This window comes from Solea solea, chromosome 4, assembly GCF_958295425.1.
Source record: "Solea solea chromosome 4, fSolSol10.1, whole genome shotgun sequence".
NCBI classification, from domain to species: Eukaryota; Metazoa; Chordata; class Actinopteri; order Pleuronectiformes; family Soleidae; genus Solea; species Solea solea.
In genome coordinates this window covers 21,950,366-21,967,540 of record NC_081137.1, presented here as the reverse complement: position 1 = coordinate 21,967,540, position 17,175 = coordinate 21,950,366, and the positions used below count along the sequence as shown (strand labels likewise).

The 17,175-nt window shown below is 40.6% G+C and overlaps 2 protein-coding genes across 2 annotated transcripts; both read right to left on the bottom strand.

Annotated features, from left to right (window-relative positions):
• Positions 1 to 480: 480 nt before the first annotated feature.
• On the bottom strand, positions 481 to 5,626 carry c4h5orf15 (chromosome 4 C5orf15 homolog). Its single transcript, XM_058628387.1, has 3 exons — positions 5,495 to 5,626; positions 1,390 to 2,264; positions 481 to 865 (listed from the first exon to the last, which is right to left on the bottom strand). Exons 1-3 carry the CDS (start codon positions 5,607 to 5,609, stop codon positions 731 to 733), a joined length of 1,125 nt encoding a protein of 374 aa, XP_058484370.1. The 5' UTR covers positions 5,610 to 5,626; the 3' UTR covers positions 481 to 730.
• A 1,414-nt stretch (positions 5,627 to 7,040) lies between these two features.
• On the bottom strand, positions 7,041 to 16,485 carry vdac1 (voltage-dependent anion channel 1). The gene is made up of 9 exons (XM_058628112.1): positions 16,354 to 16,485; positions 13,803 to 13,872; positions 12,711 to 12,760; positions 12,247 to 12,399; positions 12,083 to 12,135; positions 11,761 to 11,988; positions 11,039 to 11,189; positions 8,549 to 8,606; positions 7,041 to 8,118 (listed from the first exon to the last, which is right to left on the bottom strand). Exons 2-9 carry the CDS (start codon positions 13,867 to 13,869, stop codon positions 8,027 to 8,029), a joined length of 852 nt encoding a protein of 283 aa, XP_058484095.1. The 5' UTR covers positions 13,870 to 13,872; positions 16,354 to 16,485; the 3' UTR covers positions 7,041 to 8,026.
• Between the last annotated feature and the right edge of the window lie 690 nt (positions 16,486 to 17,175).

The window sequence follows — 17,175 nt, the reverse complement described above, 5'->3', positions numbered from 1 at the left end:
GAAAAGCCTCTCCCATAGATTATTAGTATTATTGTTAGTAGTAGTACGTCGTAGAACCTGAATATACAGCATTTGTCTTCATTGAAAGACAAGTCACCTTCCTCGACCTAACGCTCAGTGAACAGCATCAATGAAAAGGCATTTTATGTCAAATTAAAAAATATAAAAGAAAATTTAAAGGTGACTTTAAAAAAAAAAAAGCATGAAATGTCCAAATATTTTTCTTACTTAAATACGATTTTGGGATGTATATTTATATACACGTACATGCATCTACCTTTTGTTTTTTGCCGCTCCACAACAACAGAATGCATGACCTGACCAATGTTTTGTGTGCAAATTCAGTGTAAGAGAAAGTAAGAGAAAACATTTATTATTTATCGTGTGTGTCTTAATGTGGCATTAAATTATATTAAAACAATATGCAAGAGAGGGTAAAAGGATAATATATATATATATATATATATATATATATATATATATATATATACATACATATACAAGACCCCCTAATGATTCAAAATATAAAATCCCAAGAGAAAATTAATTTACAAAACAAACAAATTGAGTATTTAAGATAAAATATAACAAATAGAGATGACAGATTGAAGAGCAAAGAACCCAAAGACGACACCTTTTCAGCATCAATTCACGACATGAATGCAACTGGTCAGGAAGAAAAAACCAACTGGCTCCGAGAAGGTCTGCTCACTGCTTTTCTGACTGTGGATCAAAAGATGTAGTCGCGGGTGATCTTGAGGGACGGCATGGCTTCGTTGACGTTCTGGTCCAGGCGGTGATACTCGACTGTGTTGCGGGAACACAGGCTGTCCTTCCAGCGCTGATTCTGAACCAGGAGGATGATCTGGAGAGGAGAGAGAGGAAAATGCAGTTAGATCTATCTATCTATCTATCTATCTATCTATCTATCTAGTTCTTTGGCTGTAAAACACAGTTTTATTTGGAGCTAACATTGTATGTGCACATTGTAGAACCTTCCTCTTCAGATTCTACAGGGAAGGAACGTGTGCCTCTTGAATGAAACACCTGCATGCTCTTCACCAGAATACTGACATTAGATAGTAAGGGGAGCTTCGTAGAGAGCAGAAAACTGCTGCCATTATGCCGAGGTTGGCATAATGGCAGCCATTACTGTAACATTTGGATGTTTTTGTTGCTGCATTTATTTGCTGTTCCGCAGTAACTCAGTAAGCACCAGACCTTATCTTTGCAATTTGAAGAAACAAATAATTCAAGAAAATATCAGAGATCGCAATCACTTGTCATCACGACAACTATCAAAACTACTATTAGATAGCTGTACTGTTCTAGTGGAGGAAACGGGACACACATAATCGTTGCCCTCTACGGCCTCAAGTCAACACTCACCCTTCTCTTGTTGTGATAAGTGATGTAGATAATGGCGACCAGGAAGACCAGGATGACTAGATGAATGAAGAAGTGGGAATCTTCCTCCTCGGTGTTGTAGACGTCCGCTCCCTTGTAAATGGGCACCTCCATCTTGCCCGTATTCCGGTTTGTGTTCAGATTCTGAACTTTGAAGTCATTAACTTCACCGTTATACTCGTTGTCAATACTGACGTTGTCGGTAAAGTTGTCCGCGTCGTCGCTCTCCCCATAAGCGCCGTCGTCGTCCTCCTCGTCGTCGTCTTTGACGTCCTCATCTGGATAATCCTGTAAATCAGGGAGTGGTTCAGACTCCAGGTCTGAATCAGTCTTAACTGCCTGTGTCTCTTCTGATAAAGGTGTCGTGTCAGTGGGTTCTGTTGTGGTGGTGGTGGAGGTAATAACTGCGGGAGTAGAAAGTCTAATGTTGTCCTCAACTGCAGGTTTATCTGGTTGAGCGGTATTGTCTTCCTTCTCCGTAACAGTTTTGGGGTCTTGACTGCTGACCATTATTTTCTCTTTCTCTTTCTCTTTCTCTTTCTCTTTCTCTTTCTCTTCATCTTCATCTTTCTCTTTCTCTTCATCTTTCTCTTTATCTTTATCTTCATCTGCAGAGGAAGCGATGACGGAGGGGATCTGATCAGACTCGCCTATGAGTTGCACGTCGTTGTCCTCCACATCTTTAGCCAGTTTTGTTTCAGTAGGACTCACGCTGTTGTTTTCAGGAGCTGCAATTGCAGTTGTTCCAGAGTTCTTGGGGTCTGTTGAATTTGCTGCACTCAGTTTGGGTGGTGAATTATTTGTGTCCTTGTCCTCACCGGTCACATTTTGAGACATACCTGCTCCTTCTGTTGGTGCTGTCGGGAAATGACAAACAAAAAAAACAGAATATTTATTTTCAATCTGCTGTACTTCACTAACTACTGACTAAACGTACTACCAAATTTAAATTCAGGCTCTTTCAACTTATTTCATCTAAAGTAACTGATAACTCACATTATGGTGAGAAAAAATAAGATTATTTATTATTTCAATAAGAAATAATAAGAAAAAAGTTGTCAAAAACTAAACTTTGTTAAGTTTCTTACAACAACAATGTGCAGACTTACATAAATAAGTAGTCAGTAATAACAACCTCACTCTGTGACCACACCAGCACCAATCAATGGCTGGGGAAATGAGCCTAAAAATGCCCTTGGGTGAAACCATTAACCTTCCAGATGCCACAGTAAAAATGCTGGAGTGGACATTTGTACTTAACAGCAGCCTATTTGTGTGTAACCGTGTGAAAACATGCATTCCCTCAAACCGTTGCCCTCCACCCATGACCACAGCCAACAATGACAGCTTTTCTGCTTCACGACACAATATGATGTGCTGTTACACACACTGCCAGGCCACAGTCCAGATCTTCACCCCACTGAAGAATCTCTGGGATGTGCTGGAGTCTTAACACAGATGTCCGACTCTCCCAACATAATTACTGGATCTCAAATAATAAAGTAAATGTTGTGTCATTGCATAAATATATAGAAACAAAGCCATGGCAAGCATGAAGCAAAGTGTGGTGCAACAAGATGTTCAGGTGTTCACTCTTTGGCCCTAAAGTGTATAATATCATGTTAAAAAGGAAGTAAGTTTGAGTTAAATTAAAAACACACGGCTATTGCTACACCATGGATTCTTGGGCGAGTCTGTAAAAGGGAGCTGAATTTATTTGCATGCATGTGGGCCAGCCCTCCTGAATCAATGACACCATTTAACCAACATGTGTCAACATTATTATATCCTGTGGGACGAGGAGGCGTTGCTTAGGATGGGAGGACAACACTGGGGACTTGAAGCACAGAACAAGACGAAACCCACGAGAACAAAGGGACTATTCATACACACGGGCCACAGGCAGCATAAATAATCATGGCTAAATAAGAGAACTCTGTGGCAGCAACAGTCATAAATGTCACGGCATCAAACTACACGCAGGGAATTCTGATGTTTCACACAGCCACTCAGTCACACTATTGATGGAAAATAACGCAACCATAAATCACACATCTCACCAACAAGCTGATGAAAAATCTTCCTACACTCTAAATGTGGCCTCTTTTGGCTCGTGGGTCAGTTTTATTCATGTGATACTTTAAAAAAATGCCAAAAATGATCAGAACTCAATTGTGTGGAATGAAGGTTACATCAGGGCGGTCACCCTATGATATTTACATTTCAAGCAAAATAAATATTTGGCAAGTTTAAAGGCTAATGAAGTTAGTGTCATCCTCCCTCAGTACAAATATTTTTTGTCCTCCATCCTGTTTGTGAGTGCCAAAACACACAAGGATGAAAATCCAGTGGAAAATCCACAGCATTATTATTCTAATTCCATAAACCTAAATTATACCAAACAACATAGTTTGTGTAACTGCCGTTTATTCAACTTTAAATGAACTAATAAATAAGTTCATGTTGTAAACAGATTCTGATAATCTGTCATTTCAGGCCACAACAAAAGATACGGTTAATGAGTTTTCTATCACACACATAAAAGGTATTTAATCCTCTTAGAAACACATATTCTAAAAGACAATACGACATACACAACAATACATCTACAAATCTGGAGTTATCTAATGTCATAGGGCGGCTGAAGTCAACAGGGAATTGTTTATCGCTCGGGGACACGAGATTGCAACATGACAACTGCCCAAACAGGCTGTAGAGTGATATGCATTCAATCAGGTGAAAAGAATACAGAACACAGGTAGGACCTGGATTTAATCACAATTGTTAGAGATCGTTGATTACGATATTTACTCTACTACTTCCGTTTGTGAGTTGCTGGTTTCTTTAATTTTCGTTCAGGAGCAAAAGTCGATCACCAATTATCAAAATCACTTTTTTATGACAAATATATAGGGCCATATCACTCCAACATAAACACACGGGAAGAAAATCAACGCTGCTGACCAAACCTGAACAGATTTCTATGAGCTTAAACTCAATAGACGTGGTCTACATACACCATACACGTCAAAGTCCAAGAGCAATTTTACAACTCTGACTGAGGCAGGGCAATAATTCAATAAAAATAAACACATACATTTCTTCACAATCTATAGAACAAAGGTTCAAGATACATACAACAAAGGACACTTGTTTAAGTTTCCTGTTTATTAAGAAATTTGTTAATTAAACGATCATTCAGCTGGACAGAGTTGAAAGCAAAAGGTGAAGAAATAAACACAGCTCGTCCTAAACTAAACACATTTCAATAAGCTTGACATCAATACACTCTGACTGCACAGTCAAAGTCCAGTGTCATTAAGAGTGATTTTACAGCTTTGACTGAGACCCTATTTCCTCGATGGTTAAACAACTAAGTGGTTTTCTATTAGGAGCAGCGGGGGTTACTGGACTGTCTTGGAGTTAATTAACAGTTGAGATATACGACAGCACATCTTGAACAAGTCAAAGACTGAATCTCAAATCATTGCAGCTCAACTCAGGCGTTGCCTTGGGAACTCACATATTTAGACCTCAGTTACACAGGTTCTTAAATTTAAGAGGGAAAAAATATTCACAGCACTGTGACGAATATGCTGCATGTTAACACATGATAACACACGATGTTTGATGTTTCATGCCTACTATCAACACTTTTAGCAAGATATAAGAATATTTAAGAAATCACACGTATTTACAGTGACCTATTCCACAAAGATAATCTCAAGCACAATCAAAGGTAAAGTTGAAAGAGACGAATATTACTTTACTATAGTCTACAGTCGAACGTTCTCGTGACGAAACAGGAGTCCTGACACTTCCGGGAAATACTTATTTGAACGCAGACCTTATTTCTCTTCCCGGATAATGACTTGGACACTATTTTAGGATGTGTTTCAGAATATCCACACCGTTAGTCATCGCCCTCCTCGTCTGACACCGTGGTGGCATGAAGCACTCGTCAACGAGTCAACTGCTCTGCTCCCAGGCTCTCTTTAGCCACTTGTGCTACCTCGGCTAACTAGCAGGTTCCGTTTGACCGTCAAAAACACCATTATCTCACAAAATGTAAAAGTCTACCACGTACCTGCCACTGAAATGGGAGCTGACAGGCAGCTGCCGGCTAACATGTAGAGGAAAACCAACGCAGAAAGGGCACAAATGTTTCTCCTGCTGCGCTCCATCGTTCTACACGTCGCCATGTTGATGCGCGAGTGAAGTGGGGAGGGGCGTGGTTTAGTGTAGATACACGCCACAAGGACAGCGGGTTGCCAAGTCTGACTGACGACTTCTAAGTATGTAAGTCAAAGTTTTGTTTTAACAGCACGCCGCAACAATGATAATTATGAGAAAGTATTTTATAATTATGGACTATCTCTTAAGTATGACTTATTATTCCACCACTCCGTTGTAAATAAATCATTCTCTAGGTCTTTTCTAATTTGTAAACTGGCAATACGTCTGATTCTGATAAAGAGATACTTTCTCATAATTATAATTCACTATCTCAAAAAAATTAAATACCTTCCCATAATTATGACTTACTAATACAGTATATACTGTATATGTGTAATGTTCAAGTGGCGAAAACAAACACAAAGTAATGCAGAGCATATAAAACAATAAATAATAAAATACACCAATCTGAATAGATCACTGAAAACAAATTAGAAAACGAATTAATTAAAATAAATAAATAACAAGATATTGGGTGAATGTTATGTGAAAGTGGTAAGGCTAGTATAGTAGCCTAACCGTAACTTTTACATTATCAAATCTCACGATTTATGTCCATCGGTCTGTTATTTTACACAACCTGTTGTTTTCCTGCTTGTTCAATTATTAATTTGAAATTAATTATTCATTGAAAAATGTGCCATGTTGTGCCTTTCATTTCTGAAAACCTTTAAAGTGTTGTTTAATCATCTCAATAACTTGGTCGCCACCGTCATGAAGCCGTGGACAAACAATAATAGTAAACCAAGGAATTTACAAGTAAAAGCGCCCAACCTGGCAACACGGAGTGAGAGTGACGGGGTGTGATACAGTTCCGTTATTACGTGTTTGAGGTCTGTCTGAGTCACTCTCTCATGATTAAAAGGTTGTTTTTAAACCCTACAGGTAAATAAGATTCACTTTAAGATGACATCTGCATTGGATTTCCAACCAGACAAAAACAAGGACCCGCCCTGAATTCCCAGTTTACTCTGTCCCGCTGAAGATAAGTATAATCTATGACTGTATGGATGAAGTTAAGACTTGTTTAGACACTTTAACATTAACATTTGTTGTAAAGTTTCATCTAACTTTGTTCTCATTGTGTAACTCAAATATAACATTAACATTTATTTGTGAAACGTGTATCTGGATTCATGAGCAGTTGTCATAAAATAGTACAATTTATGTAATAATAATTTAAGACATTCTTGACCATCATTTTGACACATCCAAACAAATCCCTAAAAACAATGTAACACGTTTAAAGGGTGGTCTAAGGATTGACAAATTACTTTAGTTAAAAGAAGAAGAAACTTTGAATATTGCTTTTTACTATTTTTACTATTAAACTAAACGGCAAATGATAACAAAGACAATCACAGATCATCGAGACATGTGCAAATAAACTCAGAAACTTGTTTAAGATGTTCTTAATTTATTTAAGGGAATGACAATATTGTCAAATACACCGAGCATGTTTCCCAAAACCATTTGAGGAAGACTACCGTTTCTTCTCCACTGTATCCTTTTTGCTCTCCTTCAAAAGAAGCACTTATCCAGAGAGACTTGACGTGAGTGCGTGATCGGTTTCTTTTCGTTTTGCTTGACCACAAATAATTGACAGGCCTGCGTAAGACTTCAAAGTTGAATTATTACTTTGCAAGACTGTCAATAAAATAACATTTTTTTTTCTTACTCTATGTAACAAAAGACATGATTCACACCAAATGCACAGACAAAAAGACACGACAAAAACACAGAATGTACACACGGGAGTGTAGTGACTCTTCAAGCTACTGACAGCGGCTTGTATCAGGGGCAATCGACTCTTCCCTTTGTATAATGTGTTCAAACAAACACTGGAACACTCCAGTGCAATAGTGACTCAAAGTTAATTCACCACTTTACATTTTAGGTGTGGGAGTGCTTACCAGTTCTATGCAACAGCACCATCTGATGGCGTAACTACTCACACTACAACCTTGTCAAGCCACACTTGCACTTTGGGCTGACCTAGTTTTCATCCTCCCTTTAAATCTGCATTGGAAAGCAAAGAGACGCACCAATTAAATAACGGTGTGAGAATGGTGACAAAGTTAAACAATTCCAAGATGAAACTTTCTGTTTTAACCACTGAAGTTTTGTGTTGAGCTGGGGTGTTTATTTTCCAAAATATAGTGTTCCCTTAAAGTGGTCCTGTAAAAGCGGTACATCGTCACAAGGACGATTTAACCTTAAAATAGTTTCAATTCCAGCTGAAGTAACGTCTAGAGGAAACACAGACTTTGTGACGGCTAACTAATCAGTAACGGGACTTCAAATTTTTTTTAGGGGGTGGGGGGGAGAGGTAGGGGAATGCACGTGTGCTGGGAGGACTGTAAGGGCTTTTCGTTTCATCCTCCTATGCCTGGAATTCGAGGCCGAGACCGAGCTTGTGACCACCGGCGTTGATGTTCTTGCCATCGAGGAGAGCAGAGAGCGTCAGCTTGATGCCTGCAGACAGACATATTTGGGTAAATCACGTATAAACAAGGAAATTGTGTCCAATTGTACAGTATATGCTGACAGCATTATTCCAGTCTTCACCGATCTAGGACCCCACTCTAACAATTTACAATTTCCCTTCCAGAATTGTGTTGCAAACTTGTCATCTGGGAAGCTGTCATTCTGAAATGTACCCTTCAATTCTATGATATTGCCATCCATTTTATAAGTGCATACTTGACGCAGATATGAAACTCACAATGAAAAAACACTGGTAAATGACACTGCTCAGAGTAGGACCTGATGTAAACTTTAAAGACCCTGGTTAAATGGTAATTTTGTTCATAATGCTGTTTCAAGAACTTGGCAAATGTTGATTTAAAATTGGAAAATCATTAAGCACATAACTTGTACAATACATTGTAGAGTTTAGACTCACCTGGCTTCAGAGTCTGAGTGTAGCCCAGGCCCACAAGGCTGGAGTTGTTCACCTTGGCCTGTGAAATATAAAGAAAAGCTCATATTAGTAATAGATACTGTATGTGAATATTGCGACATCTGGGTGATTTATTGCTAAAAAAAAAAAAAATGCCAACAAAAACTCAACTCTGATTCATTCTGAGCCCTGAAACCATGATTTAAAAGCAACTCCACTAAAAACCAGTCTCACATCAGAGTGTTCATATTGGCTATGTTACAGACAATAATAATGGATCATATTTATAATAATAATAGTTTTTATAAATGTAATTAAACTAACAAATAAAACATCCTCTTGCACTAACTGGCTCTGCTTCAAAAGGAAATTAAGGACCCCTGTGATTGACAAGAATAAATTAGCCTGGCCCTTTCTGTAACCGGCAGACTTCTCTACCAGAGGCCATTTTGGCTTGAATGAGGCTATTTTTAGTGTAATATGTTCACGTGGACTTGCAGCCATCATTCCAAGTTGGTCAATAAGGCAAGACATGCCAATGACTGCATACACGGATGTTTTTAAAGGGCTTGAGCTCTGATTGGCATCAGTGCGAACCCATAAACCAGGTGACCATTTTCATGTGGTCTATTTTTGCCGCTACAATGCACAAACCTCTTCTGGTCATTAGAAAAGCCGTTAATGTTTGCAGCGATCTTTACTTGTTGGAAAATCATATAAATAAATATCTTTTATTTCATAAATTGGATCCCTTTAAAAGATAGATCAGTCCGTGACGTCACAATTCATGCCCAGGCGATGTGCATGATGCAGGGGTGGAAAAAAAAACAACACTGGCAATGGGATTAGTGTTAATCACATTTCACAGGTTTAAAAATCCCAGGTACTCCTGCTAATTTTAGTGTAAAATAGGCATTCATTTATCGCAGTGACACCTAGAATGTCTCCTTCTTAAAGGGGACATATTACGCAAAATCAACTTTTTAACCATTTTAATACTTATATTTGGGACTCTGGGGGCCCTACCAGTCACCAAAGTGTGGAAAAAGAATACTCCGTCATGTTTTCGTGGTTCCCCTTAGTGTAAGTATAGGCGATAAAACACTCGATGTTGAATTCCCTGCGCTTATGACGTCATAATGCGCATTTCACCGCGAATGTTACCGCCCCACCACTAAGTTTACTTCGAGAGCTCCACCTTAGCTCCACCTTGTCCCTGCGAGAGTGCAGGCGAGGGAGGAAGAGCGGTATTATGTCAACGCGGAGGGACAAGTGTGCTGTTGGTGGCTGCACAGTGGAGCACAGTGTTTTACACAAACTTCCACAGAGGATTTTATATATGAAGCTAATGTGCCGGATAAAGTCAGCAAACGTGTGTTCGTGTGTTCGCACTAGACTTCGGCCAGCGGTCGCCGTATTTAGTCAGGGGACGTATTTCACCGACGTACAAACACACACACGTTGTTAAGAAAAGGTCACATAGATCTCATAACTGACCATTCTGACACGTCCTAATTAAAAATATTTGTTCAGTACGTCCTCCATGACCGGAGCACAGACTCAGTCTGATACAATCACATATACAGCGGCCGCTCGCCACTGGCGATCAGCGGTGCTGCACTCTCTGTGCAGAGGTGCTGCACTCTCTGTGAAAATCAGCTGATCGCCACCGCTGATCGCCAGCGGCGAGCCGCCTAAACGGCCGCTGTATGCGACTGATCGCCAGCTCCGGTGCAGACCGGTGACTATGCTCCGGAGACCTCGCCACCGCGGCACCGCTGATCGCCACCGCGGCACCGCTGATCGCCAGCGGCGAGCCGCCTAAACGGCCGCTGTATGCGGCCGTTTAGGCAGCTCGCCGCTCGCCGCTGGCGATCAGCGGTGCCGCGGTGAAGAGGTCTCCGGAGCATAGTCACCGGTCTGATACAGTAACATACAGCGCCAGCTTATGCAGCTCGCCGCGCGCCGCTGGCGATCAGTGGTGCTGTTCCTAAGTGTTTTTAACTGATTAACAGTTCGGCACTGTTCGGCTCGATCCTTATGTAGAACGTCTCTTCCTGTGACGGCACTCTGGCTGTTTTCTGCGCACGCTGCCATGTTGATATTGTCGGAGAACTAGTGGAGGGAGGGGGAGAATAGAGCTGTAAAGCGCTGTAACGAGGACAAATCAGAAACCCCCTGGAAGAAGTGGGTGTGTGTTTGCCTGTGTCTCATTTGCATGTAAAGGGACCATGCACGAAAACCGAGCGTTCTGAAAGGGGCGGGCTTAGCAGGGTTATTGAACTGCTATGATGCTTCATCCTTATGGTATTTTGACCAAGGCATGTCACTGACATGTTCATTAGGACACCAGGGAACTATTTTAATGGGGGAAATAGGGTATAATATGTCCACTTTAAGTAAGACGAGAAACTGGGTTCACCGACTCCCAGTTTTAGGAGCAGGTTTTAAAATCAAACTACTGTAAACATCAGGATCAAAAACACGACTCACCGAGAAAGCTGCATCAGAGTCAATCTGATACTTGGCAGCAATGCCAAAGCGGGTGTTGCTGTTTCCAGCAGTCCAGGCCAGGTTGACGGCCGTCTCGAGCTGGTCGTTCACCTTCTGGTAGATGGAGCCACCAAACTCAGTACCATCATTTCTGAGGAAAAAGAGCAGATTTCTGTTAAATATTCCCACATGACTATGACTATGACTATGACTAACACCTGGGTGATGCTTTCTTCTCAAAGGGATTAACAAAGGTAGTGTGTTCCCACACTTAAGACACCATCAGATGAGTGCACTAATACTGATCCAACATTACACTACATGTGACCTCACATCAGCACTGCAGATGAAGAGTGAAGCAGACAGGCTCGGTCAAGGACACAGCAGGACACACGACTAACGCTGTGCCATCTCCCTCCCTCTCCCTCCCTCTCTCCCTCTCTCCCTCTCTGGCACTCACTGCCTGGGTATTATCTCACTCTGCTATTTCACTAAGGCCCTTGACTGCTGCCAAACATTCACTCTATCTCGCGTGTAACGTAGGAAATCCCATCACCTGGTTGCAAAAATATATCTGCTCGGCACCAGGGTGAAGGGCTAGAGTAGAGCTTATCAGGGTTTATTGTTGATTAATTAAAATGGGGTCATTTTACACCGCATTTACAAAATAGATCAGTATAATTTAAAAACTCAAGTGTGTGGCAGCGTTACGTTTGTCTTACACATTCGTATGGAGCTGGAACTCATCAGTCTTGTATCCAACTGCAAAGTTGCTCTGGGTGATCCTGTTCCTGCCGGCCTCGAAGGTCATCTGGTAGCCCGCCAGCCAGCCCTCGTAGCCCACCACTGCTGCGCCGTGGATGGCAGTGCCGTTGATGTCGTAGTTGACGTCACAGCCGACATTAACGTGGTCGCACTTGTAGGCGGTCTTGATTTTGCCTCCTTTCTTGCTGTAAAGGTCAATGTCACTGTTAAAACCTTCATTCCATTTAACTCCGCACTGAAATTAACTACATTTTCCAACTGTTATTCAGCTGTTCTTACCCAGTGTTTGGTGAGAAAGAGGAATCAAATGTCAGCTTCAGCCCCTTAGTCAACTGCATGAAAAAAAAACAAAAACATGATATTGGATGACTAAAATCTGACAATGCAAATTAAATGAAATCTTTTTAATAAAAAGATATTTTTCAATTCATGCCATCACTGACCTGGTCTTCAACGGTGATTTCAGTCCCAAGGGTGTTGTCTGTGTTCCACTTCTCTGTAAAGGTCAGTCCATGCTCCGCCCACTTGTACTTGGTCTCCAGAGATCCAGTCACTTTGCTGGTCTCAGTGTTGGCAGAACCTGTGCTGGTGAACTCCTGCAGATCATAGAATAGTGTCATACAGACAGGTACATCATGATATTATTGTTTTTACACAGTGACACAGATTGACGGCTCAAACTCGACTCTTTCTTCTTAACTGATAATAGATAAATAAAAAACACAAGGATAAATGTGTTTTAACTAGAAACAAAGCAGCTTCAGTCAAACAATTTCAATCTACAACATACAGGAGATCAGATAACCTGTCTATTCACTGCCAGCCAAGAGCCTCTTAAGCTATGATAGAGTGGCTGCAGTCTGGGAGGGCAACCTTGATAATCTGCTAAAGACAGATGACAACTTACCAATCCATTCTCAGACTTTGTTTTCAAGTCCAGCTTGATGAGCCCGAAGCCTGCAACAGAGAGTTTTAAATAAATAAAAACCGCTCAAAACGACATCTGGTGGACAATAAAAACATTATCTATCCCATGATATGCATGCTGAAACATGTCTTCATTAAAGTGCAGAAAGATACTCAATCATGAGTCATAATTTGCATCAGTAAAATACGTATTTATTTATTGATACGTTCATTCATACCAGCTTCGCCTTCACTACATCCCTATATTATTTACCCATGATTGCCCAGATTCATCCAAAGCCATTGTAAAACCCATAGTTATGAATTACAGCCACTGCTAAACTCCCTGAGATTAAACCTGTGGGGCATACATAAATCTGGTTGCTGCAAGAACTAGAAATTCACCTTATTATTAAGGACAGTGCAGCATTCAGTAACCTTTGAAGCCACAAAGATTTGTGTATACACAAAACAAACTGAGGACGTGTGAGACTAACTGCAGGTTTTATGCTCCACCTCAACATGTGTTCAGCTAGTGGGAGGATATTATAGACATTTACAGATATTTCTGTAGCTAAACCTAGCACTAAATGGGGCTAAGATTAATAAGAGTATTAACAGTTTACTAAAGTAAACAATTTTTCGCAATTGATTCATCCGTTTTAGTGGATTTAAATAAATAAAAACAAGTTCTGCCATTTCAGCTTCTTAATTGTTAATATCTTTTGGTTTCTTTGCTCCTTTATGACAGTTAAGTCATAAAGTAAAGACTACTCGAAATAAAGCCACTTGTGTACATAGCACATGCTGCATTTTGTTTGAGCAATAACAAGAATGTACAAGTTGGTGTTTTTCCAATCTGATCTCTAAGTATGTGAAAGTGTTTCCAAATGATTTTACTATGAATCCATGACGGACATTTGAACTAGTGGTATTTTACACCTCTCCTGGTGACACAAGCTATTCACTAACTCAGAGTCACCTTTATGAGAGGATGGGCAAAGGTCCGACAATGACAATAGTTCATTTAATGAGATTTACGTGCTTTTCCTTTACTGCTGTAAGAACATATTACTGCCCGCTTGGTGCTTACCGTAACCCTTGGTAAAAACATCCTTGGCAGACTTTCCAAGGTCAACGTAGGTGGGAGGTACAGCCATTATCTGCAAAAAAAAGAGGAAAATTACTATTAAAGCTTTGACAAATAATGAGGCAAAGCAAGGAAGTGTCACAGTTTCACACGATAGCCAGAGCCCTCAGTCTAACAGCAGAGGGAAAGATGACGCACTGTAACACGGGAACCAAATCAGATGGGACGTGTTGAGGCAGAGAGCAGCGCCGTGGAGAGGGGACGGCATAAAGGCAATTGGGTTTTATTGATGGAAACTAGTAAAAGGTACAACTCTAGCGATGTTATTGTCTTTTATAAGCTACACCCAGGAACACTGCGACTCACACCTTTGATTGTGCAAATTACTTTAAATCTGCTTTCCATATGGTTCAGAAGCCACATGTCATTTGAATCTTTTTAATTTATTTTTAATTTATTTATACATGTGATCTCATTGAGACCCAAGGTCTCATTCACAAGAGAGACCTGTTTTGGTTCAAGTTTTTAATGACATAAGAATACAATCAGTGCTCATTCTAGTTTTACTAAGATTTTTGTTTTTTAAAAAAAACAATAGCCAATTTGGAAATTAAAATTATTTACTACATTCAGTTTTGGGAGAGGTCGAATTAAAATCATTTAGGGTCTAAGACGTTGACAACTTTTGTGCCTTTTTGTCCTCCTATATCCGATTGTGCAAGAAGTATATTTCATAATTTAAGCTCAATTTTTCAATGGCACAACTACTATCATGGTACAGTTGTTACGCAGGCTTACTGATAGCTTTCAGGTGCCTATTGACAAAAGATAGGGCAGGAATATGAGCAGTTATCAAGCTGAATAGTAACATTTGGTGTGCAATGCTGTAAAATTTCTTAAATCCCAGTATTGCAGCACACATTTTAGTGCAATTGAATGTGGTTTATTACAACAACAGAACAATGAAGCAATAACTATCCATATAAGTATATTCTATGAAAATAGCTAAGCTCCAGATGCCGAGCTATGGGAAGCTCTTCATCAATGAATATGCACCAATATAACCTGAGCTAAATCAACTTTAGCACAACAAATATGTCCTTTTCTACCTGCAGTAGCTTGCACTTGCCAGGACCCAGCCATCATGGGTATACGGTGGTAACAAGAAGGATCTTGTTATAGACACCATGTGGACAAATGTCATGTTTCTACAGGGCCTCTTAAGACACATAAATAGGCACATACATACTGAGCCACATACAGTCTGCTCATACACCCCCCCATGTGTGGGTAGTTTTGGTTTTCACATAGGAACACAGGCACAAATGTCAGAAGGCCAACAGGGCTTGGGAACAGAGGAACACTGTTCATATGATAGCCTTTTAAGTGTTGTCATTATGGACTAAGGTAAAATTAGAATCATTAACTCGGGCTGCAAGCACAACGGAGCGTGGGACAACCACGATGGCCACCAATAATTTATGTCAGAGTATCCCACACCCAGATGTATTCGCGTTACTGTAATTGAGTAGTTTTTTTGTGTACTTCAAATTACGTAAATGTTTTTGGAAGGACTGCACTTTGCTAAACTATAAATCACATCCACTACAGAGTAAAAAAATTAGAAAAATACACATACTGGAAACTTGGTCAGGGAATGGCGAGGACCTTTGACCCATGTTGACTGATATATTGTGTATACATATTTTATTTTGTCAGCACTTGAATTTGTAAAGCTTTGCCTTATTTTTAAGTAACTAAGAAACTTTTACTCTGTGTACATATCAAAATAGTAGAATATTTCAATACTCTTTCCTCCTCCGCCCACACCCTGGAAGCTTCATTAATATGAAACGATGTATGTTACTGAAGTCTGGCCCCGACAACCACACAACAAATTAAATGTCCCTTTCATTCTGATGCTGGCTTTGAACCTCAGCAGCACTCCCATCCTACAAACACTGAGTGGATGCCATGTGATTAGCTGATATTAGCGTAAAGAAGCAGGTGTAACTTAAAAAAGAAGCAAATAAATGCACTACAAATAAATAGATTTCTCTTAATATGGGCTGTGATACTGAGTTTGAGAGACAGACCCATTTGAAAAGTCAAATAAACGAGTGTACTCATTAGTGGAGAGGTGACTTTAACAAAGAGGTCATGAAGACAGCATCTCCGTGCCCTCGCCTGCTGCTAGCGGATTAGCATTCGCCAGCTATCAAGGTGGACAGCTGGTTAAAGTGAGAAACGCTCTGACATGGCGACAGGCAACGTGACAGGGGTGTAAAACAGGGTGCTGACTAAGCTTCTTAGTTTTTTTAATGGACGAATAACTTATGTTCACGGGCAAATGACCGCAGCGTAAGACCTTAGCCACAAAGCTAACAGCAGCTGGTAAGTGGAGACTCCTGGCCTAGCATCTATGCTATCGATGGATGAGACCGTGCGCGAGACGGAGGAAAGCTCCGCAGGGACCGGTTCGCAGAGACCGAGCAGAGCCGTGCTAATGCCGACTGAGATGTGTTATATTGCGGTACAAAGATCCACTACGTACCTCTGTGCGTGTCCCAGACCGGGTCAAGAAGGAACCAGCTTGTCAAGCTCACAAAGGAGGAGGAGAGAAGGAGAATTGGTGGTGGTGCGGCGTCACGTAGCTACAAGTTACGCAAGCGGCGGCCGCGGCAGCGGCGCGCTGCTGCGTCATCGCCAAAGATACAACATTCAGCCAAACAGCAAGAGTGAGACACGAGTACATCCTTTGTGGATTTTGTTTAGAACTGATTTAAAAATGCAGTGGTTGTGAATGTAAAAGTGCAAACCTGTGAAAATGTAGTTGTGTCCAGATACTCCCTTTACCTGTGTGTGGTGACCAGTGGTGTGCACAGAGGGGGGCATGGTGCCCTAATTGACAAATAAAAGGCACCCTAAAGTGCCCTAGAGTGCGAAAAACATGTGAAATGCACCACTGGCGTCCATTGATGTGTTGCCTATACATTAAAACAAATTGATTGTTTCTAAAGGAGTGCCTTTAGTGGAGAAAATGACACTCCCGCTTTGCAATAACTCTTTGACATTTCTTGTTTCATTGGTATTTTACCTTGACAGCCGCACAGGAACAGCTCAAACCCACAGCAACAGAGGACAAAAGTATTTCGCTACCAGCTGACGAGAGATCAGCGTTCTACATCTTTAGGACCACTCGGAGATGTACAGAGTTTTGATTATGATTTAAGTCAAGATAACTATGTAACAAACAAATTCAAGGACATACCCTTTTTGGGGAACATTTATTGTCCAAATGCAGATTTTGCAGCCACATATACTTGGCTGACAGATTATTAAGCATTATGTTATTATGTTACATCATATATATGCA